Raw genomic sequence first — 22620 nt, forward strand, 5'->3', positions numbered from 1 at the left:
GTGAGTTAATAATTGTCTTTATTCTGGGAGATAATTTAAAGTCCTCTGTAAGCGGTTGTTCTTTAACTAAAAACACATTTTCTAAAGACTCTTCTCGTGGCGTTTCGGTTGAATTTGCCAACCCTATTCACCACCCTTTTCTGCACACTCACCCACCCGAAAACCACAAAATTTCCCCCTTGGGCTTATCCGCTTTAAATTTGTGTTTATCTGGGCACACGACTCGATTAATTTCTGGAGGAGGGTGAAGGAGCCAAGGCAAAGACGACTGGGTGTGTTTTTAATTGCCAGGGACAATTAAAAACAATTTTGCAGGCACAAAAGAGTTGGCAATAAATTTAATTGGCCCGCTGCCGTTACGCCCATTGATTATTTTGCGGTGTGGGCGTGGCGCCGAGCACTTTCACACCTAGTGACAAGGTGTCCAGGGTTGCCACAGCCCAGAAAAGGAATTTGGTGGATGGCATCGTAGTATTGGCCGGAATGGGGCAGCAATTTATGCGGCTGTCAGTTGCAGGGGCAGCTTGGATTTTTATTGGCACCCGGCACGCAGCCAGAACTCAGCTCCGTTAAGCTTCCTCCCAAGTAATTGCATCGAGCACATAAATCAATTGAATTGCATTTTCATGCGACAAGTTTGGCCAACCCTCGATTGTCTGCAAGTGAAGTGAAAGCCAAAAGTAGTTTTCCTCCGGCGCTGTCTCTCATCTTTTTAGCTAGCCCCTCGAGCGTGGCGTAATCAATTGAAATTGCATGCAATGCGTCACTCGCAGAGCTAACCCCACGGAGTCAAGTTCCGAGACTGAATCCAAGACCCTCTTTTATCAGCGCACGTAAAAAGATTATCGGAAACTTCGTTTATGGCTTATCAAATTAAATGATTAATGTTTCCCTATGTTTCCGCTTTCTTTGCCAACGCTCGTTCCCCAAAAATGTCATCAGCCGTTTTCATTTCGGTTGCTCCGTATTTTATTTTCCTAGCTGGAGCTTAAATGCTTTTCGTGTTGCGGTTGTCGATTTGGTTTAAGTTTTGTTCAACATTTTATTGAGAAAGTTTTGTTTGTAGCACGACCTTTATGCTTAGCTGATTTGTGGCTGGGTGAATTGTTTTGAAATATTTAGTGTCAATAAGATTCAAGGAATTAAAACTAACCTGAGGTGTTGCTTTTATGGGGAATTCAATTGAGCTTGAAGTTTTTATGTAGTTTGTCATACAAGTCGCAGTTGGCTAATATCTCAAACTCAAAATAAACCGCATCCATTTTATTTTGTTTAAAATGATTTAAAAAACAATCAACAAAAGCTATATGGGTATTCCGGCTAAGGAAATAGAATACCTTAATTGGTCAATGAATTTTAAGCATACCAGTTTTTAGGATCCACATACGTTCCACATCAAGGTAAACATTTCGTTGTTAAATTTTGAGGGGAATTACCCATTTTCTCCGATTTCTTGTTTACTAGACCGACTTGAAGCACACACAAGTTCCACAAAATTCCCATAAAGTTTCACATAAGTTCCACATAAGTTCCACATAATTTCAACAACAATATAGCCCTAGAAACCAGTATCCGACAATTGAATTCATGAGTCCACACGCGTTTCACACCATAAACATTTTCTAAAGGTCTGAAGTAAATATTTTAAGCTTATAAATTGACCCAATATGTGATAATGATAATGGATCAGGTTAAACTGTTTGCCCCTTATAAGCTTGTCGTGTTTCATGCCCCACATTATCCTCTTCAATCTCATTATCCAATCAAGGTTCACCGTGTGCCAAACGTAAAAATTCTTGAAATTCCATTTGCCAAAGTTTTTATCATCCACAGAGTTTATGATCCACACCGCACACATCACATTAATCAGTCAGGACAATGGGACAGACACACAGACAAATACGCACTCGAAAGTATAACTCATCAGGGCACAAATTACAAAGACAAACGATGACTGACAACCGCAAGGCTTTTTTGGCTCACGAGTGGCGAGATGTGGCGAGATGTGGCGAGAGGTGGCGGAAAAGCGGAAAAGCGGAGAGGGCTGCGTGGTTGGGGTCACCACTTAGCACCCACAATCCACAGAGCTGCAGCTGAAAGGGAAGAGCCAGGGGGCCCCTGGCTGGGACATCAGCGTTTTTGTTAATTAAACAAATGCCGCAGTGACATGTGCACATCACGAGAGATGTGATGACTTTGCCGGGGTTTTGGTTTGGTTTGGGCCGCTGCGGTTTATGCATCTGCATTCGTGATATAGGGTCGGTATGTCGGATAGTTGGGTGGTTATATGGGTGATTGGGTGGGGCTGCAGTACTCCAGTACCCACTGACAATTCCGCTTGACAAAAGCGCACACAAATAACGGGAGAAAACAGGCGACATCGCTGACAATGGCTCCGCATGCAATTTAATTTATTTCAATTGCAACGGAATTATTACGACAGACGACAAAGTGCCGTCGCAGAGCAATTTGCCCAGCATCCCTTGTCGCCCCCCTCCTCGTGTCCACCCCTCGACGACCCATAAGACCCAGCTTCTTTATCGCTTTTTTAGGGAACTGTTAATAAACAAATTCATGTGCGAAGAAAGTAACCGCAACGAGCGTCGATTTCATTTAAACAGACGCGTGGCTCCCGTTGCCCACTCAAGCTGATAATGACCGCAGTGGCGGCGAAAAGGGGCCTTTGAAGGGGTTCTTACAATGGAGCGACCCACTCTGAACGCCAAAAACTTGCCGAGCTCAACGGTCAGAAAGTGCAATAACTTTATTACTTTTGGAAGCACAGCGGTTGCAATGTGAACAAATGAGGCAATGAAATATGCTTAAGTTGACAAAACAAGAAATCAAAGAAAAAAAAATAACCAATAAAATAATACTCTATCTATAAGATACAAAATGATGCCATTTATTAAAAGTTAATGAAAATCCCTTCTGTCTGTATGATTTATTTATTGTATTGTATAATGTATATATAATATAATATATTATATATCGTATAATATTTTACTGATGAGGTAAGAAAATCGATTACGAAATAAATGTAGAAAATTAATGGATTAATGATTGTAGCAATTTAAAACCCTATTTGCTCCCATCTGTCCTGATGAACTCCATTGGAATGAATCGTAGTGTAAAGTCCCTGTTCAAGACACGCAATTCCCGGTTGCAATTTCGCAATTCTGACCCATCGTGGGTGGTTTGGGGCATTCAGTTTCGCCACTGTTGATTTCGTTATTTTTGTTTTTTTTTTTGTTGTAGTTTTTGTTGCGGCAACAAAACACTTTTATATTTGCTGTTGTTATTGCAGTTTTTGTTGTTGTTTGGCTTGGCCAGTTTCAAGTGTAAATTAATTTATGAGGCACGCCATGGAGCCGGCGCCAGGCTGCGGTCACAGACACCCCCTTTTACCCGCCCATGGAGCCATGGGGACAGGGGGGAAATGTCAGGCAGAGTGTGAAATTTCATATTTGAATACTCGCCAAAACGTTGACAAATGAAGTCAGCATAATTGGCTAACATTTGGTCATGGAATCGGAGAGCTTTAACGAATATGAATACACGAAGGGAAATTGTAAAGTAAAATTTAAAGTTATGCAAATCTTAAATATTTAAAATGCATATTAATAAAAAATATTGATCTTACTATTTAAGTTCTGTTTAAAAATGTATTTAAGTGATGTTCAAGACCATTTTTTTAAAAGATCACTTTATATATAATGTTTCTAAAGATTCTGCGTAAATGAAATTGAGACTTAAAATTTTTTTAGTGCATGTATAAAAAAGCGTGTGCAATTTGAGTTGATTTTACTCACCTTTCAGTGTGCCGATGAAAAACAGAGCGGCCAGCAAATTGAGAGGGCCAAACATGTTGGTTGTTGATTTCTGTCTGATTTTCGTTTTGACTCTCTTCTGTGACTGTGCTCCGTTTGATTACTGCAATGGAAGAAGGTAAAAAATAAATATGTAAATAATTATTTATTGCTCCAGACACGCCCGTGAGTCAGTCACTATAAGCGACTGAACAGAAGGCAGCAATTTGTTTGCTTGTTTGGCCGAGCATAATATAGACATTTTTGGGAAGAGGGTGTGTGTGGTGCGGTGCGGTGCGGTGGGCTCGGCCCAGGAAAACAATAGCAATGACAAGTGCCACGGGCGGAAGAAGCACCAGCTGTCACCTGTGATCTGTTACCTGTTACCCATTCCCTGCTACCAGTCACCGGTTCGCTGTCATCATTCAAATGCCATTTTCCAAGGGGGCGGGCCACAAATTGCCGATTGACACGGCACCTGACGCTAATCAAAACTACACATGCACTTTTTGGACACCCTCAGTTCATTTCCCCTCCCCTTGGCAATTAAACCCGGTTTTGTGTTTTGGGCCTGCTAAATTTTCATTACTGTGGCCATTGTCTGACCCTGGAACCGGGGGGAATTTGAATTCGATTTGGAGCCATGGGTAAACCTAAGCCCACCTATTCCCCCTCAAATCGTTCAATGATTGTCATCGTAGGTGTGACTAATTGTTGGTCATTTATCTTCTTTGCTTTCTTCTCGAATTTGATTTTTTCCGTGTCCCCCTGGCCTCTTTGTTTTTCGGTTTTCCATGGAAGTCATGAATAATTTCCGTTCTAAATGGAAAGGCTGGGCTTTCCTCTTTCTCCCTCTTTCTCCCTCTTGCTTCTTTGGTGTCTCTAATTGATAGATAATTGAAGGTCTCGGTGGGGAAAGGGGAGTATTGATCAATTGGCTGGAGATGAGGCAGCCGATGATGAATGAATGCCCTTGATTGACTGAGGGATAAGATGGGGATAAACTTGATCATGAATGCAAATTCTTTAACTGTGAAGGAGTGATGTCACTACGGCAGTTGTTGCATATTTCCCGAGAAGTTTAAATCTTCCCTTGAAGTTTTACTCTTGAAAGGGAATTTAAGTTACGCTTAACTCTAAAATGTAGTTCAGCTTAAAACCTTACTGTTGTTTATTTGTTTGGTTTTATATACATTTTGTATTTATGTTTTTCTAGTGGCTACTAGTTTTTTCCTCTATCAAATTTCATCAGAAGCAATTTTTCATTTATTTAAAAATATTATTATCTTCATTTAAGATCTAAACACCTTTCGGTTAAGGTTTAATAAAATCCCATAGATTTTGGATACAAACTGTTTCAATTAAATGTCTGTTTTTTTAAAAAATAACATTTCAAAACCATTACAATTTTATAAAACATATGCAGACAGTCCAAAAATCCAAATCTTTAAACTTGTGATCGAAAATTCGTGGCAATGTGTAATGCAAAAAATAAATATCTTAAATCTCTGACACGAAGTTTTATATAAAATTCTCATGTGGGTCACTAAAAACTTTTTGATTGACAAATGCAGAAGACATTTATGGTGCGGATAGAATAAAATCAAATAAATTAGAGCCTCGAATGACTGTCAGAAAGTATTCGCATGCAGATGTAGGCTTGGGCAATTCCACTGAACTAAACTCCAACTAGACTGTGACTATATTCCGACTATAATGTGACTTGCATATACGTGTATCTTTTGTGTCCTTGTATATCTGTTCCCCCATCCGTTTGCTTTGTATCTATTCGCTGGCACCGTAAACAAGTCAACAAGGAGCGACTGCCAGGGGCAACCACCCCCTCTCCAACCCTCCAAACACCACACCCATTTGCAGGTGGATTTCCCGCCCCCTCGACAGGTGCACAAAACGTAGCCCTTACATAGTCACACACGTCTCATTTTCCTTTCGCTCTTCGCTCCTTTTTTTCGGTTGTGCCGGCAAACTAATTTCAAAGCAAATGCGATACTGTCGCAAGTGACTGAGACGACTCCCCAGCCTGTTGTTGGGTTTCCTCCGCCGGTTCAGGTGGTTCATGTGGCTCAGGTTGGGAGTGCTGCTCGTATGTCACCCTGTCAGCGATACCCTAACTCAGGTGAGTCCTTAGTGACCTCAAATGTTGGTAAAAGTGGAGTTTGGGTCCTTGTTCTTGGGGGGTTCACTATCAAATTTTATACAAATAAGAAATACAAAAGTCTATCAAAAATATTTATATTCATCTTAATAAAAAGATTTAATTTTAATTGGAATTGCATTTAAAAGCCACTGCTGAACCTAATAAATATATATATAAATATTTAGTAGATTGTCAGTATGTAATTTTAACTTAGAGAATAGAAAGTAAAAATAAACCAAAGCTTAAAACATCAGTGGAGTCATTTCTTGCGGTGCATTACAACCACAATTTTTACACAACAAACAGATCTTTAACCTTGCGAGACTCACATTATTTTTTTTCGGTTGCTTGATTTGCATAATTTTGTCGTTAAGTGGCGGAAAAGTGTAATCGAAAAAACGAGTAGATAGTAGAGTTCAGGGGAATCAAATCCCACAACAGTACTAACCATCAGTAATTAGATTTTAAAATTTGCAAACAAAAAGTAAAATTGAAATTGAAATTTTAAATCAATAGAAAAGTGAGTAAAAAGTCATTTTGACGAATGGACATTTCGGTCCGATTCCTGCATAAGGAAAAGCAAAAGCCCTGCAAGTGGAAAATAACAGAATGATACTCGAAAAACTTTCACTTTTCCGATTGTGATTCATTGGCTTTTTAGTTGTTTCGGGACCATTGTAAGTGAAATGTGAGAAAATTCTATGGGGAATGAAATGTTGCTAGGTCTCCACATTCATGCCATTTTGCCCTTGGCTATGGAAAATTGAAAAGTTATCAATTACCGTTCCTTTTTGAGTGATTGACTTTCCCAATACCCGCCCCATTTTCGAATGAAAGTCTAGCATATGCCAAAAAATGTTTTGTTTCTCGGTTTCACCTCGCCCACTGCACATTTTCCGAGCTTCTTTAGCTCAGGTTACAATTTCATGGCCCAAAGCGTTTTGGGGTAATTGAATTTTGGTTTTTGGCCAAATAACTGATGTAGCAAAAGTCTTCAAACTACCTGACAAAAATTTTTCAAAATTTCGGTGTGTAGATTAAGTTTGCCATTATTTGGGGTTAAGTGGTTTGTTGCTAAATTTTACCACAATTTTTAGGCAATCATAAGCACAAGCGTATTATATTTAAATATTTATTATTTTTGATAATGAAATCATATAATTAAGCACGTTACTTTCTGTTTATTAAGTTCTTTTTCCAAACAATTGTAAATGAAAATTAACCCATAATGGCAGCACTTAATTCGTTTCACCCACTGAACCACTTGACTTGATGGAAGTCAGATCGAATTGCTCAAATAAAAATCAACAATATTACGATGATGGGAATTAATTAATAAGTTCGGCCAATAAATAACAATAGAACTCTCAAGATAAATTTAGAAACGGAGAAATTCCATTGCGAGACCAAATAAAGAGGAATGTGTTTTTTTAGAATTTATTACGTTTGTGTGGGAGGGCCACTTGCCGCGTTGCCAAATCGATTTCAAAACTTCATAAACAACCCGGGCGAAGAATCCCCCTTCGGCAACATTTGAGAAATCTCCGCTCGACCATTAAACTGGGAGCAACAAATACAGCAACGAATAGAATCGAAATTTATAATCAACAAAATGCAGCAGTTTGTGCGCTTTAATTTGTTTATTTTGTGCTAAAGAGCAACACGCATCGAGTGCCATAAAAAATCAACAGGCAGCATAAAAAGCCGAGTGGCGGGGGTAAACTTACAGAATTTATAAACTGTGCAAACTCTGGCCGAGAGCCGGCCATAAAAAAGGCAAAAACTGAGTCGAAAGGGAATATTTATGCAAACGTCAATTGGGCTGCAATTGAATTGAGCCACGAGGCATGAGGAATGAAACATGAGGCATGTGGCACGTACTTTCAGATGCCCCATCGGAAAGCGAGATCTTTGGAGAATACCCTATGGAAAAAGGGTTGTTCTGGTAATGCGATGAAAATCAAGATATAAATATAATTCATATATTTAGGAACAAGTTCCGCAATACCATTAAGGATTATTTAATTTTTGATTTGATTTTGGTTTTATAAATCCAATCGAAATGTAGTTGCTGATTAAAATACTTTATTTAGTTTACTATTGGTTTGACTAAAAAGGTAATATGCATTTGTGCATATTATTCGTCGGGTCAGTAGATAACCAATTGCACTCAATTAAAACTAACCAATAAATGTCAACACATATGCACAAATTGACTGCTTATTTCCAGCCCAGAGCATTTCCAATTCGTTCGATGAGCTTTCATTTGTATCTTTTATTAGGCGCCCATTCCGAGGCCCGCCCAATTTGATAAACAAGTCAGGCAACGTGACGTATGAGTGATGATGCGTGTGCGCCTCCTTTTCGAGCCCCTCCCCCTTCGGCCGCCCACCGTGTAAACATTCAATTCGTTGGTAGCAGCATATGATTGCCATATTTGCCAAAGCGCCAGTTCCGAAAAGTGTTCGATAAATGGGAAATTAGGTTGCAGTGACGCCGGCGCCAATTCAAAAAAAGAAAAGGAACAATCGGAAAAGCGAAAAGAGTTTCCACTGGCTTGTTTATGCCCGTAGCAGCCACTTGAGTCTGTTGGAAAAACCCCCTTTCCAGCAATGGCCATCGTTTGATTGACTGACGAGCGAACGAGTTGAATGATTGCCTGCTGCACATATTGATTTGCATCTAGTGGATCTCCCATTTGCCGTAATTTGCCTTACACAATGCCATAATTTATTTGATTGATATGCCATATAAGCGCAAAGTGTATATATGTCATCAATACATATATATACACATCGCATGAATTTTAAAATTATTTGCCTTGGCTTATCGCCATTTGTTTGCCGCTAATTTGACTGTCAATCAATCGGGCCATATAAATATTTTTCGCTTGTAAATTCGCCATATACATATATATATATATATATACAAATTTCCCATTTGTTCGATACAATTCGCTGACGTCCAATGTTTGATTTCATTTATGCATATTTATTGGGATTTAAAAGTAATATTGTTCCTCGTAATAACACAATATTCACATATATTTTTTTTTTATATGTTACATGAAATGGATCACTTTGTTTTATATATTGTTTACCATAAAAAAAATTATTAATATGGTAATTTGGCAGCCCATGTATAAAATGTTTCTAATTCCGCAAGGTATTGTATATGTGGTGGATTTAAATATTTATTGAGTCAATGTGATAATAGTATATGGACGTTTTTTTTTGAGTGAAAATGAATTACAATATTAACACGGAACTGATAAAATATCAAATAGATATATTTACAGTAAGTCAATTTCAATCAATTCTGGCCCTGGCCACTTTATGCATCAATTTTTCATTGAATTTGTAAGTTATATATTATAATAAATTCCATACCAAATTTCCATGGAGAGTAGAAAGCTTAAATTAATTGTCGGTGAGAAGTGCGAGAGAAGAAGATATTTCTTAACAAATTGTACCGGAAAACGAGAAACAGAGGTTTTATTTAACTTGGGCCATCTCAATTGGGAATATGCCATAAATTTGCAGAAAAATGGAGAACAGAGCAAGAGAAAATACGATTTTACTGTGTAAAATATATTTTTGTGAGTCTTCACTTTTTGGCCCGTAATATCGTCGTCATCGCCGTCATCGTCATCATCGTCTTGGCCATCATTTATTCATGACAATTTTTGCTTTTCACAGCTGCAGCCTGGAAATGCGAAATGAAAATGGAGTCACAACTATGCCGAGTGCTTTGAGGTGAATATTCCTGCAAATGAAAAACCCCATCATCGATAATGCAGGCGAGAAACCGCAGTAAAATGGGGGCAGAGGAAATATAAAGCAATCTTCGTCCCATAAATGAATGAGGAATTTACTTTTCTGGCCAGACAGTATCCGCAGTACAGTTGTAGTTTTTGGCTAACAAGGGAAAAGGTCTCCATTCCAACCAGTAAAGAAATACGTATTTTCCATAACTTTAGCTGGCTGAAAAGGGGGAAGCCCGAAATTCAAACAGTGCAAATGAGTTGGCCACAAAATGTCAGTTACAGTCACCTCACCCAACTTTATTTTCCCCTCTCACGAACCGCAAATGCGTTTAAAATTTTTGGGGTGGAAAACGAAGAGAAGGAGATGGTTGAAGTTTTCTTTTTTCCCAATTCGTGCAAATAAAATCAATCAATTTTCAGTCTTGCAAGTGGCAGTAGCAACGAGGGAAAAGCAGCAGCCAAAGCAGCAGTCTAAGTGCTCGTCCGACACTGAAATCTATTTGCCAAGGTGTTGACAAAAAGTGTGGAGCCAAAGGGGGGAAAATTGGAAAAGTATTAAGGGGCGTTTCGACTGCTCGTTTGCTCTTAAGGTAGATCTATAGATAAGCCAGAAGATATGTTGCTACCTTAATCGTTTTGAAAAGGAATTTTCGGATTTCCCCAAAAATAGTAGTTTAAATTGTTTGCTTTACTTATTTAAATAGTTTACCTTTTGATAAAGTTTATATTTTTAAAAAGATTGCAATTTCATTTCTTATATAAAAACTTATAACTTACCTACTTGTAATAAAACTAATTATTAACTTAAGCACACAAATATTTTTAACTTAATTTTTTTTTTTTTAATTTTTAAACTTCTACATGCCAATTTTATTCAAATTTTTTTTTTTTGCACATGTTAAAGATGACAACATCTATTGATTGAATACAACAAATCTTATCTTAATAAATTAAACAATTTTAAACGAAAATTTTTGAAAAATTATGTAACTTAGAGAAACATAAAAGAAAACAAATTATTTTTAGAACTTTGAACAAGTTCATCTATAACTATGGTGTCCACCGGATGGTTTATTTTTTAGTGTCTTTGATAGAAAAATTTCTTTAGCAGAGATCTTACAATATTAAATTGAAAATTTCTTTTAAATACTTACTAAAGTAACACTAGGGCTTGTTTGTTAACAGTAAAATCGCATTGCTATTGATGAACAAACAAAATATATGGTGTTTTAAATTTCAATTTTATAAAGCCATAACAATTTTTTTAATTTGTATAAGAAAACTAAAAATATTTCATAATGAAAATTAATAATTTTGTTGTTCATCAGTTTAACACATCATATCAGCCAGGATCTAAGATTTTTACCACAGCCCCAGAACCTAATTCGAAGCATTCAAACCGCTCCCATTCAGACGAAACTCCTTAATAAGTCATCGATTTCCAGGGCAGACGGAACCAACCTACTTTTGAGTTTGGTTCCGTAATTAATAGAATCAACTGGAGAAGCAAACCCTCAAGTGTTGAATGATTTAGCAGGGCCCCCCTGCTTCCCATCTAGAGTTTTCCTTCCGAATGCGGCAGGGAATTTTCATTAACAAAAACCGCAATGGGAATGGGAATGGTAACACACATTTTTCGAGCACTGTGTCGATTTCTGTGTAATTCCCGAAAATAAAAATCAATCAACACGTTCGCTTAATAGACCATCGGCTCTTCGCTCAGATGTAAATGTATCTGCAAGATACATCTTCGGGTATATGTATTGCACAAAGACAAATTGCTTTTGTCTCTAATTTTAACACGACTTTGACGCGGGCTCTTCTTCTCTCGACTTTGCTTTAATTTGTTTGCCGTGGGAGTGGAAAAATGTTCACACGGTTAAGGGTTTTTTGTCTACGCTTTTTTGTTGTGTATTTCTTGAGTTCTGTTTGGAATTGATTGGCGCACGTTTTGCGCGTGGATAAGCAAAAAAAAAAAAAAAGGAGAAACATAAAGAAATTACAAGGCAGAAACTTTGCCCAATAACCAAACAACAAGCGAGAGTAAAAGTAAAAATTTTTTATGGGGGCGCACGAAAAATGCATTTCGAAAAAATTCACATTTACATTTGGGGTTTTCACCGCTCTGCTTTATCTTCTTCGGCTTCTTCTGCTGGTTCAATCTTTATTGAATGTGTCTGCCCGGCGTCTCCAACTTCTTGTTTTATATTTTGTCTTTTTTTTTTTTTGGTTTTTGGGGCCAGCAGCACTTTGTGGGTGCTTTAAACAGCTGACAGGCCCCACTGACAGATTGATGTATGTTGATTCTTCTCTCCCTTCTCTCCCATTTTCTCTGGTGAATATTTTCCACACTCTTAATGAAAATATTTCTGTTTGTGCTATTTTCATTTGACTTTGCGGCCTGTTCGAAGATTTATGTCTTTGCCGGGATTTTCGCCCGTCCTTAACCTGAGTTAATTTTTATTGGAGGGGCTAATAGGGCACGCACCTCGACGTCTCTTAAATCGTTGACAATTGGACTGCTTTAGGGCCGAAATATATTTTCGTTTTAGTGGGGTCTTTTAAACGTTGTGTTTTACAAATTTTGGATTTGTTTGGCAGGCGAAAAGGTCAAATGCCGTGTCTTTAAGTCACTGAGAGGAGAAAAGCAAATTAACAAAAAGTGATCAACGTCGGAGGATTAAGCTCTATTTTTCTGTCTGTCATTCTTTGGGGAACTTTCCGTTTATGCGGGTGTTCAGTGGGGAAAAATATAGGGGGAAAGTGGGTGGAGAAATAGAGGCTTAGAGGTGACATCTCAGGTGACTGGATCAGCATCTTAATACCTTTTGGGCTAAAGTGTGTAGACACTTTTATTGAGCACTAAGTTTCTGTGTATACTTGCTTTTATTTTAACAAAAAGTTTCGAAAAGCTTTCTTTATTTGAAATTATTAAACTATTACAGATGCGACTCATTTTAATCGTATTTGATGGTATTGAGTAGTAGTACTACAATTGTAAGAGATATGCAGATAAATCTATAACAACTATTTTAGTTGTTTAGTTAGAGGTAGGATCTACTGATGAACTATTTAACTACTATTTGCAGCTTTACACCCAGTAAATATATATATGTCACTCTGAGAACTTAACAAAGATCATTCGCCGATGATCAACAAAAGTTTTGTTGATTATGAATCCAAACAAATCGTTTTTATCAGTTGAGGAAATGTAAATTTAAGCCTCAAATTATAACAGCAATCTTAGTCTGAACTCTCGCTGAGATTAAACCATTTCAACAGTTGGAAATTTATTCAAATCCATTGACAGTTGCTTGATAAATGCCCGCCAAGGATTTGGCACATTTTAAACCCATTTTCCCCGCACCCAAAGGGCAAAAGTACAACTTGCCAACGCATAAACAAATATGCCAAAAACAGAGTAGAAAAAAATGTGTGGAAAATCTCGCGCGCTTACACAAAAATAAACAAAACAAAGGAAAACCTTAAAAAAATAGGTTCCATTTGCTGACCCCAAAAATGGAGTAAATAAAAGGATTGCCTTTGGAGGTGGGCGGTAGCTTGTTGGGGGCGTGGCGGTTACCCTCATTGTGGGTATTCGTGTTTATCTTAGCACAAAATATTTGTTTATTTATACAAGTTTCTTTTTTTTCGCCGCACTTTTTTACTGTTTTGCATAAATGTTTTGACAGTCCGCAATTGTTATTGTTTTATTTAATTTTACTGGCTGGCTTGCACTTACATTTTGTGACTCTTTTGAGTGATTAAGATCTTCCTTCCTTCCTAAAAGACCGATTAATTAGAACACTTTTATCTAGATCACTTTTTTTGGTTTTACTGCTGTTTTGTTGGCTGTTTATCAGCTGTTTTCGATCATATTTCGTTTGATATCATTTCGAAATATATTTTTTTCAAATTCTCAACTGTTACACTTGTGCACTTTTCAAACCACTCATGCGCGAGTGGCGTTTTTTGGGGGTTTAGTGGGTGGAGTTTTTTTATTTGTATATATTTTTTTGTTGTTGACCGGTCACACACACGCACACTCACACACAGATGACACTGGGAGCAATAGTACCGTTAATCCAAGCGTCCGTGACCTGCGATCCGTTACAATGCTCGCGTCGAAAAAGACTGAACGTATCTTTCAGATACATTCGCTGTGCAGTTTTTTCGTTTGTAGCCGAAATGTCAAGCAACCACGAACATGTTGGGCCAAACATGTTGCAGGAGCCTCTGTTGTGCGGAAGTATCTTCCTGATTGGTTGATTTTACTTCGCGTCCAAATATAGTTTCCGGTTGCAAATATCTTATCGTTTTAAAAATTGTGTCCCAGCGAAATAAACTAGGCTTATATTTATTATAATTATTTTTATAAAAGTCCCGTGAGGATAGTTCATAATCCTGAGGCCTTTAACTTATATGTTAGCGTTTCCTAAAATTCATGTTTAAGGTCAAAACTCGGTTATAAAAAAAAATGGTTCAACTTCTAGGGTGAAGCAAAATGTAAATAACTTTTAAATTTTGCTAAAATTGCCTTAATTGTTTAACTTACATTTTTGTAATTTCGGTAGTTAAAACGAAGCGAACACGAATACAGCCGAGAACTCACGAACTGGCGCCCTCTGGTGCGTTTTGTTTGCAGCACCAGTCTTATACGCGCTTAGTAGAGTTCTAACAGCACGAGTTCGATGAAGACAGTTTGAAGAGGAGAAATAGTTTGAGGTTGCGGTACGCTCGAAGCGTGTTCGATGACAGCCTCATTATTGTTAAACAAAAAAATGCAAAAAGTGCATTATGCTTGCCAAGGCAGCTTGGACCAAATCTTTTCAAATGATGGATGGTTAATAAGCTAGCAAAATGGTTGCAACTCCAGGAGATTGCAGGCGATTGGCAGTTAGAGGTATCAAGAATACGTGTGAGTGGGCGTAGGTCAGGGATAATTAGGAAATTATGATACTTTGGAAATAGATGGATGTTTCGGGCCAGCTACAATTGAAAACGAAAGAATATCAGAATATGAACTCTGTCTTATAAAAACAACAACAAAACAATTTTTTTTTTTGCTTTGTTGATCTTAAAAAAATTAATACAAAAATTAAATATAATTCTTCAAGTGTTCTTGTTTATTAAATTCATTTTTTTGAACTTAATTGTCTGTTACTTAAACTGATGTACTACTATAATTATTTTCAATCAATTTTATTAATATCAATTCAATTTTATATACGATTTACATTGAAGTATGGATAAACTCGAACATATATGCAATAACTTAGTTGTATTAATATTAAAAAGAAGAAAAGTAAAGTTTTAAATAGGCATCACTAATAATATACCTAATTTTCAACAGGTTCAATCGTGCAAGTATGAACATGTCAAACAAAAATGTTTTTCCTGCAGTTTTATGACCTCTAACTGATAAACAGGTAAAGTCTAAGGACAAGTAACTATTAGTAGGTAGAAAAACAGATGGTCATGTTTACTAAAGCATACAAAAGTTTGAAAATATAACATGCCATATCACTTAGTTAGAACATAAATATTTTTCTTATAAATCAAAAATGCAATTAAATTGCGTTTTAGTTAAATAATTTTGTATTTAAATAATTTTTGTTTAAAGAAAAAATTGCTCGAGAATGAAAGTCTAGCACATTATAATGAAAATACCATCGGTGCATAAACTAGGCCACATTATGGAGCACCTTGGACTCCTGAAACCCGAAAACTAAGGCGATTGCCACCTTGCCCCCGAATTCCCCATTGAGAAATGCCGCAGGAAAATCTCCTGACCATATCTACTTATAATGTAAATAGCGGCACGCCCATAAAACAATTTGACCCGTCTTACAAATAACCCAAGAAAGAGGCAGCAACAAATTTAACACTTAATTGTATTAACAGGCACAGTCATACAGAAAGGCAGGGATATACATAAGTATAAATAAAAAGGGCATGGGCATGGGTAATCCCAGGCAAAAACCAAATCCGGACGCGTGTCCAGTTTGTTGTTGTTTGCTTAGACAGTTTAGGGCCCGCACAAAGGGCCAATACAAAAAGGGGCTATAAGGCCAAGAAAACAACCCGTGGAGGCAGAGATTGGAACGGGGAAAAGAAAGGGAGGAGCGCCCCGGTTTGATTGATGATTTTATGACATTGTTTACTCAAGTGATGATGAGAAGAGTAAGCAGATAGCCAGCCGGCCATCCTTTGTGTCCTTTCAAGCCGGTGTCGAGTGAGACTCGCTCCTCGGACTCGGACTCGAACCCGGACCATCCTAATAATTCCCTCGGCCCCCAGCCACACTTTCCCTTTTTTATGGTCCTTCCCCGGAATGCTATCAATCTTTTGCTTATTAGGGATAATATTACAATTACTTGTAAGTGAGATAAGCCCCAGGGCAGCCGACAGTCCTTAGTCGGATTTGGGATTCGGGTTTAGCCGGGGCTCGCCTTGGGTTAAGTGTTCAAGTGGTCGCTTTGATCTCGGGATGAGTGCGAGTGTGTTGTGTGTAAACAGATATCGGTTCAAGCGAAGAAGCCAAATGATTGACAAGATATTGTTGGAGAGGGTCTTCGTCTTCCCGACGAAGAGTTCTCCGTTCGAGGAAGAAACAATTTGAGGCGCCGTCGCTGATTGTTCTAACTAAAACAGCCGCCAAAAAGATTTAATTACATCTAAAAATAAATTGTTAACTTTTCTTTATCAAAAAATAAATGGTACTTGGTCAATCAAACACCAATTAATTAAAAAAAAATAAATTAAAAAACCGAGCATAAAATACTACGCTCCCAGATCACTTACACTATTGGAAATATAGAATTCAAGTTGTTATTTTTCATATTTAAATTACACATTCAACTATATTTTTAAAAAGAATCCATGTTTAAATGCTGGATTTAATATTAAAATACTTGAGATTATATGGAAAATATTTGATTTAAAAAGGGTTCTATTATATGCATTATATTCAAGTTTTATTTTATTTGAACTTCACATTATTAAACTAAAAAATAATCAAATGGAATATTATTAATAAAATATTTGAACACAACGTTTCCAGTGTATTTTCTTTTCACTTTGTAGGCTAATATTCTCCTTCTTTCTATACTTTTCTATGCCGTCTTCAAAACCTCCAAAACTAATGAAACTACTAGCAACTTTTTGGGCTCCTTCACCTGTCTCATCCCTGGTTCAACCTGTTTCAATTTAGTCATAAGCTCTGACATATATACCTGCAGCTAAAAACACCCGCAGGTTTCAGTTGAGCGCAGTGTTTTGTGTTCCGTCGGTTTGGCCAGGAAGCCAGCTGGTTCCATGGTCACTACACCGCCGCATGTCCTTTATCCTTTTGTCCTGGCCTGGTTTGATGATAAATTAGACGGAAAGACATGGGACGAGGATGAGGGCAGGGCAGGGCAGACAGCATTTGCGGCTCTTTAGTTGGCCTCACCGGCGTTTACCTTTCTTTCGCCTTTCTTCTTCTGGCCCCTCTATTTTTTATTGCTATATTATGGTCTTTGGTACCGCCGAGTCCTGACTTGTGCCAAGGATCTCTATGGAAGTTGATGAGTGTTTGTGTTTGCCCAGAAGTTACGGAGCCGATGAGTGGTTACATCACCGGTTAATGGCTCGGTAATTGCCTAGGGAATTTCTCATCCATTTTATGTACCATTGCAATGTTTAGTATACATTTTTTAATCGAATTTATCGTGATTAGAAATCATATTACCATCATGTTTTCTATATTTATGATATAAGTAGTTCATAAAAATATCAGTGTAAAAACTTAAAAACATCCAGACTTTTGTAAATAAAAATACGTTTTTTGAGGCTTTGGAAGCAATATTATAATTCTTACAAAATAATTTGTAATGTATATATTTCAAAGATCCCCATGACACGTGTCAAGGAGCGACAAACCCTAGGCGTATTCCCCGTTTGTTCTCGATTTCTCATCAGCTGCTGCGGTTCTCCCCAGCAATAAAAAAAAAATAGATCAACCTTGAACCGCACAACAATAAAAATTAAAACACGTTTTCGATCCGTGGAAGGACTTGTTTTTTCCGAAAAGGGGATGGATTTGGTATTTGAACACATGTCAAGCTGTCAATGTTTATCGGTTTTGGGGAAAGTTGCCTATCTGTTCTCTCTCCTTTTCTCCTTCAACTCTCCACGTGAAGTGGCAGCCGTGAATTGAGGATTATCGGGCGTCTTGTTGATTTATGGCCAGGCAAACACACACAAAATGTACCAAAATTCGAGTCAAAATGTGATTGAAAACTGATAAGCCACATAGGATTGTCTCTGAGGGGGTGGTGGACAAACCAGGGGCTGGGGGTGTTATAAAGGTGTAAAAGGGGGTGTAAAGGGGGAGCTTAAAGGGGGTGTAAAAGGGGTTGTAAAGGGGGTTATTAGTATAACTGTCAGCTGGACGAAAGTGTTGAGTGCACGTCCATCAAACTTGGTCTGCGGTCAGTGGACTGGGATTTGGACTCGAGAGGTATTGCGATATTCCTGGAGTTTGTCATGTTTTGTTGAGACTGTACACGGGCGGAAAAATGTCCTGAAATCATAAACTCCAATTGCTGACAGGTAGGAATTTAGTTTTAACACTGATCTTGATAAAATTGATAAAATAATTCAAGTAATAAACTTCTTATCTACAAGGTTACTAAAGTCTAAGCTTAGTTCTTTATTAAATTCTACAAGAAAAATCAATTATTTTAGACATAAGCAATATTAAGATTTTTAATTTTTGTGCAACCATAAAAAACGTTAAAAAAAATTTTAAATCAGATAAATAAATGGGATATGGAGCAGACCACTAAAAAGTGTATTGAAAGCAAGTGCAAAGCGTCAAGTTAATAGTTTTCCAGTGCATCGAGTGGGTAAGCAATGCTAATGCCTTAATTTACCACTAATTCGTGCTTATCACGCCGCACTCCCCTGACAACTATGTGCCACATGCTACGCCCGACTTGGGCGGCAGTTGGAGCTGCATCAGAGGAAGCAGGCCTGGGAACGGGGAGTTCCGTGTTGGAGGAGAAGCCCCACTTGCAGCCGATGCAAATCGCTTTAGCAACGCCTGTTTATGGGAAACTGCACTCGGCTAAACAATCTGGTAGGCGGCCAAGCCCCAAGTCTGAAACTGGACATCACTCAAGCATTTATCAAGCATAAGCCCGTTCTGGCGAAGGAATTCGGGTTCTGGGTGCTCGACAGTCTCTTTTGGTGAATTTTGTTGCCATTTCGCAAAGCGATAAGAATGAATTTTGAAAACTGTATAACGGAAACTACAAGTCCAAAGCTTAACATGTTTTGTATGACTTAATGCTGTTTTTTTTTTAAGGTTAAAGTATTATAAAGCACAGGCCACAATGCGTTTTCGGTGCTCCTCAGCTGAAAATACGAAATTTTTTAATTACATTTGCGTTTATCTTAACCAAATTATAAAGTTTTTAGTGCTGTTAAAATGCAAATTTAAATATTAAATATACCCTACGATAGTTAACTGCCAGAACTAAGGCATAAAAAATCGTTTTAACGAAATATGAAATTAAGATCTAGTGTACGACGTATCAATGCTAATGATAATGGTTGGTCTTCCCCAAAAATAATTCTTAGATTTAAAAAATGTCAGAGATCAAATTGCACAGATAAGACTATAGCTTCTTGGAACAATAAAATGTAGAAAAACCTTCGTAAAAAAATGTATGAGTATGTGCTTAAGCTGATAATGCGAATATAATTTGTGTAAAATCAAATGCGGTCTGAGGCGTATAAAAAGAAACACGTCCCTCTAACAAAAAGTCACATTATATTTCGGCGCAGACATGGGACACTTGTGGACATTCGGAGCTCTTATTTTAGGCAGCATCCTTTCGGGTGAAGCCTGTACATGTGTTAATAGCATACAGTGCAGGGAAGTGGAACCATTATATATTTGGCGAGTTTTAAAACACCATGGCACTATGGCCTGCCCTGCCGGTCAAATCTGCTGTGCAATTCTCTGGAATGTAAGTTTATGCAGATTACTTGTGTTCTTAGATTTACATTTCATCATATTTAACTTAATTTTTTTAATTATTAGCAGAGTAATGAAAGAAACACTGAAACCCCACCGGTTGTGCCTGTAGTGAGTTTATAAAATATAATTTTTTTTGCTAAAGATTAATTGTTGCTTGTTCACAGACATCGCCACCAAACGTGCCCAGAACAATTCACCATAACTGGGGGAGCAAGGACACAACTGTCGTCCATGCTGCACCACCTTCTACTGAAGGCAAGAGCAATCCATGCGGATTGGATGCCACCAAAACAATCCGGAATGGGCATTCGTTGCCTGGTCAGTTTCCCTGGGTGATAGCTTTGTTGCACAACGGTGCGTATTTTGGGGGCGGCTCCCTGATTGCCCCAGGATTTGTCCTCACAGCTGCCCACTTCTTAAGGTACAAGTCCGCACACGAGATTGTGGTCAGAGCTGGCGAATGGGACTTAAACTCCCCGGAGGAGAGTTTTGCCCCTGAGGAACGTGAAGTAGAAAAGATCGTTTCCCATCCGAACTTCGATTTTAAAACTGGTGCTAATAACTTGGCGATTCTACATTTAAAATCGCCTTTCGAGTTAAAGCATCACATAAGAACTATATCGATTCCTATGCCACAAAGTTCGTACGATGGACAACGCTGCACGGTTGCCGGTTGGGGTAAGAGAAATTTCGAAGATTTCAATTACTCGGCCGTTCTGAAGAAGGTCGAGTTACCCGTGGTTAGCAGAAACGATTGTGAGTCAAAGTTGCAAAGAGCCAAGCTGGGCTCGAATTATAAGCTGCCTGCGAGTATGATTTGCGCCGGAGGTGAGCCTAACCAGGACACTTGTACCGGCGATGGAGGATCTGCCTTATTCTGCTCCCTCGGAGACGAGAATCCAGATAGCTATGTCCAGGTTGGCATCGTTGTCTGGGGCTTGGACTGTGGACAGAAGGATATTCCCGCAACTTACACAAATGTGGCTATCTTCAGGGAGTGGATTGAAAACAATATGTTACCTTATACCTTTAGAAACGGAGCATTCAAAATGGACAAAACTCACCAATAAAAGACTATTGCAATAAGCTGGTTTCAACAAGCATTTAAAATCAGACACTTTAAGCAAACGATTTGCAAACACTCAAATGTATTTGAGCCATTAAAGTGTCTTTGTTTAGTTTTCTGTGTAAGTCTCTTAATCAACTTTATTAAAATTAATAAGCTGGAGAGCAGGCAGAAAGGAGAGGCGAGAAACAATGCTAAAACATTCGTCAACAATTATACAATTACACTCCAGGCCAAATTGCCCGGAGAGAAGCTGAGAAACGGAGCTCTTAATGGTAATTCACTTAAACAATCATTAGTCAAACAATTTCAGGGGCCAACAACAAGAGTAGCAACCCTTTCCCCTGGAACCGCAAAAAGTGGAATAATGTGGGGAATAATGTATTCTTTTTCTTCCTGTTGTTGTTGTGCTTCTTATTTATAGCTCGAAATTCGGCCAGGAATTGTACTTTATGCCCTTTGGGGGTTGCTCCCTGGTCCTGAGCTTCGGTTTTGTGTTGGGTTTTGGGCTTGCAGAGGCCACTCCAATTGAAATTCAAGTGCTCACTTCATACCCACTTAATTTCTGACGCTGCGACGCGATGGACTCAATCAAAATAATAAAAGTAACAGGGGTTTCCATAAGGAATAACGGGCTTTGAACTATAATTAAAATTCGCAAAGTCACAGTGTATATGCAAGCAAACCAAATATTATAGTCAAGAGATTTTAATTTTCCTAATTATAGCTTTTAGGGGAATTAAGAGCCATTTTTCAGTAACCCGGGGCCATCCACATGTCAAATTCCATTTGGGTGCAGTACATATCAAAAATCTAACTAGCAATCATTTCGCCATGAGTAACAAAATACGTTTTCCCTCAGTATTCTTTGGTCAGCAATTATTCAATTATTTCAAAAAGCCATACCAACCCCAGAAAACCCGGACAAAAGCTCTTTTGTTCTCATTATCAGCAAATTTGGCCTCAAACCGATTCCTGGCAGCCAGACAAACACTTTTCCTTTCCTCGATTGTGTGCACTCGCCTGCCCGCTTCCCGTTTCCCCCTCCCACTCCCACTCTCATTTCCACCGCCCCTGTCAAGGACATACACACACACATGGGCTGAGTAACCACAGACACGCCCACAGCTGTAACCGCCTCCTCCCCCGCTTTTCCTGGGCCAAAGGCACGCGACATACCAAATGACTCAGCAATCGAAAAGTTCAACAAACCTGGGACTGACCATAAACTATAAAAACTATAAAACAAAAAACACAAAAACAAAAAACCGAGAGAAGAATGGTAAAGCAGGAATCTAAATAGTGGCAAACATGCATTGGGAATTGACATTTATGACCCGGCATAAAAACCATATTTGTGCCGACCTGGCCATGTGTTGTGGGCCAGCCTGACTTTCGGCTTGGCTTGATTCCTCGTCCTGGTCACGCTTCTGTCTGAGTTTTCCTCCCCTGCCCTTCTTGTTAGACATTTTTCGATGAAAGTGAAAAATATGCCCGCCCATAAACAGCAAATATGAGTTTGAATTGGAATTAAAGATACCCTGAACTAAACTTATGACGAAAAATATTTAACCAAAATATAAAATGATTTAAATTAATGAGTTAAATGCTTAAAAAGCTTGTAATATATATTTTAAAACTTTTGTATAATATTTAGTGTATCGATTTAAAAAAACCAGTTGCTTTTTAAATTTATATAATAATTTATTAAACATTCTAACATTCTCTGTCCGCATAATGATGTAAAAACAAATCTTTGGTAATAGAAATTTTTGGTTATGTTCGACAGAT

At 38.1% G+C, this 22620-nt stretch overlaps 2 protein-coding genes across 4 annotated transcripts in view; one reads left to right on the forward strand and one right to left on the reverse strand.

Annotated features, from left to right (window-relative positions):
• Nucleotides 1-13860, reverse strand: part of LOC128261586 (uncharacterized) — a 78060-nt gene extending 64200 nt beyond the window's left edge. For both annotated transcript variants that reach the window (XM_052995363.1, XM_052995362.1), the window contains exons 1-2: nucleotides 13476-13860; nucleotides 3813-3933 (exon numbers count right to left, since the gene is read on the reverse strand). In XM_052995363.1, coding sequence (XP_052851323.1) covers nucleotides 3813-3867 — 55 coding nt within the window. In that variant the 5' untranslated portion in view covers nucleotides 3868-3933; nucleotides 13476-13860. The remainder of the gene's footprint in view (nucleotides 1-3812; nucleotides 3934-13475) is intronic.
• Nucleotides 13861-19528: 5668 nt separating this feature from the next.
• Nucleotides 19529-20947, forward strand: LOC128261337 (phenoloxidase-activating factor 2-like). Of its 2 annotated transcripts, none has more exons than XM_052994988.1 (3): nucleotides 19529-19752; nucleotides 19827-19871; nucleotides 19928-20947. In XM_052994988.1, exons 1-3 carry the CDS (start codon nucleotides 19570-19572, stop codon nucleotides 20831-20833), a joined length of 1134 nt encoding a protein of 377 aa, XP_052850948.1. In that variant the 5' UTR covers nucleotides 19529-19569; the 3' UTR covers nucleotides 20834-20947. The 2 variants fall into 2 exon arrangements, with proteins under 2 accessions (XP_052850948.1, XP_052850950.1); XM_052994990.1 differs by having other exon boundaries at nucleotides 19830-19871.
• Nucleotides 20948-22620: the final 1673 nt, after the last annotated feature.

This window comes from Drosophila gunungcola, unplaced genomic scaffold (genome assembly GCF_025200985.1).
Source record: "Drosophila gunungcola strain Sukarami unplaced genomic scaffold, Dgunungcola_SK_2 000001F, whole genome shotgun sequence".
NCBI classification, from domain to species: domain Eukaryota; kingdom Metazoa; phylum Arthropoda; class Insecta; order Diptera; family Drosophilidae; genus Drosophila; species Drosophila gunungcola.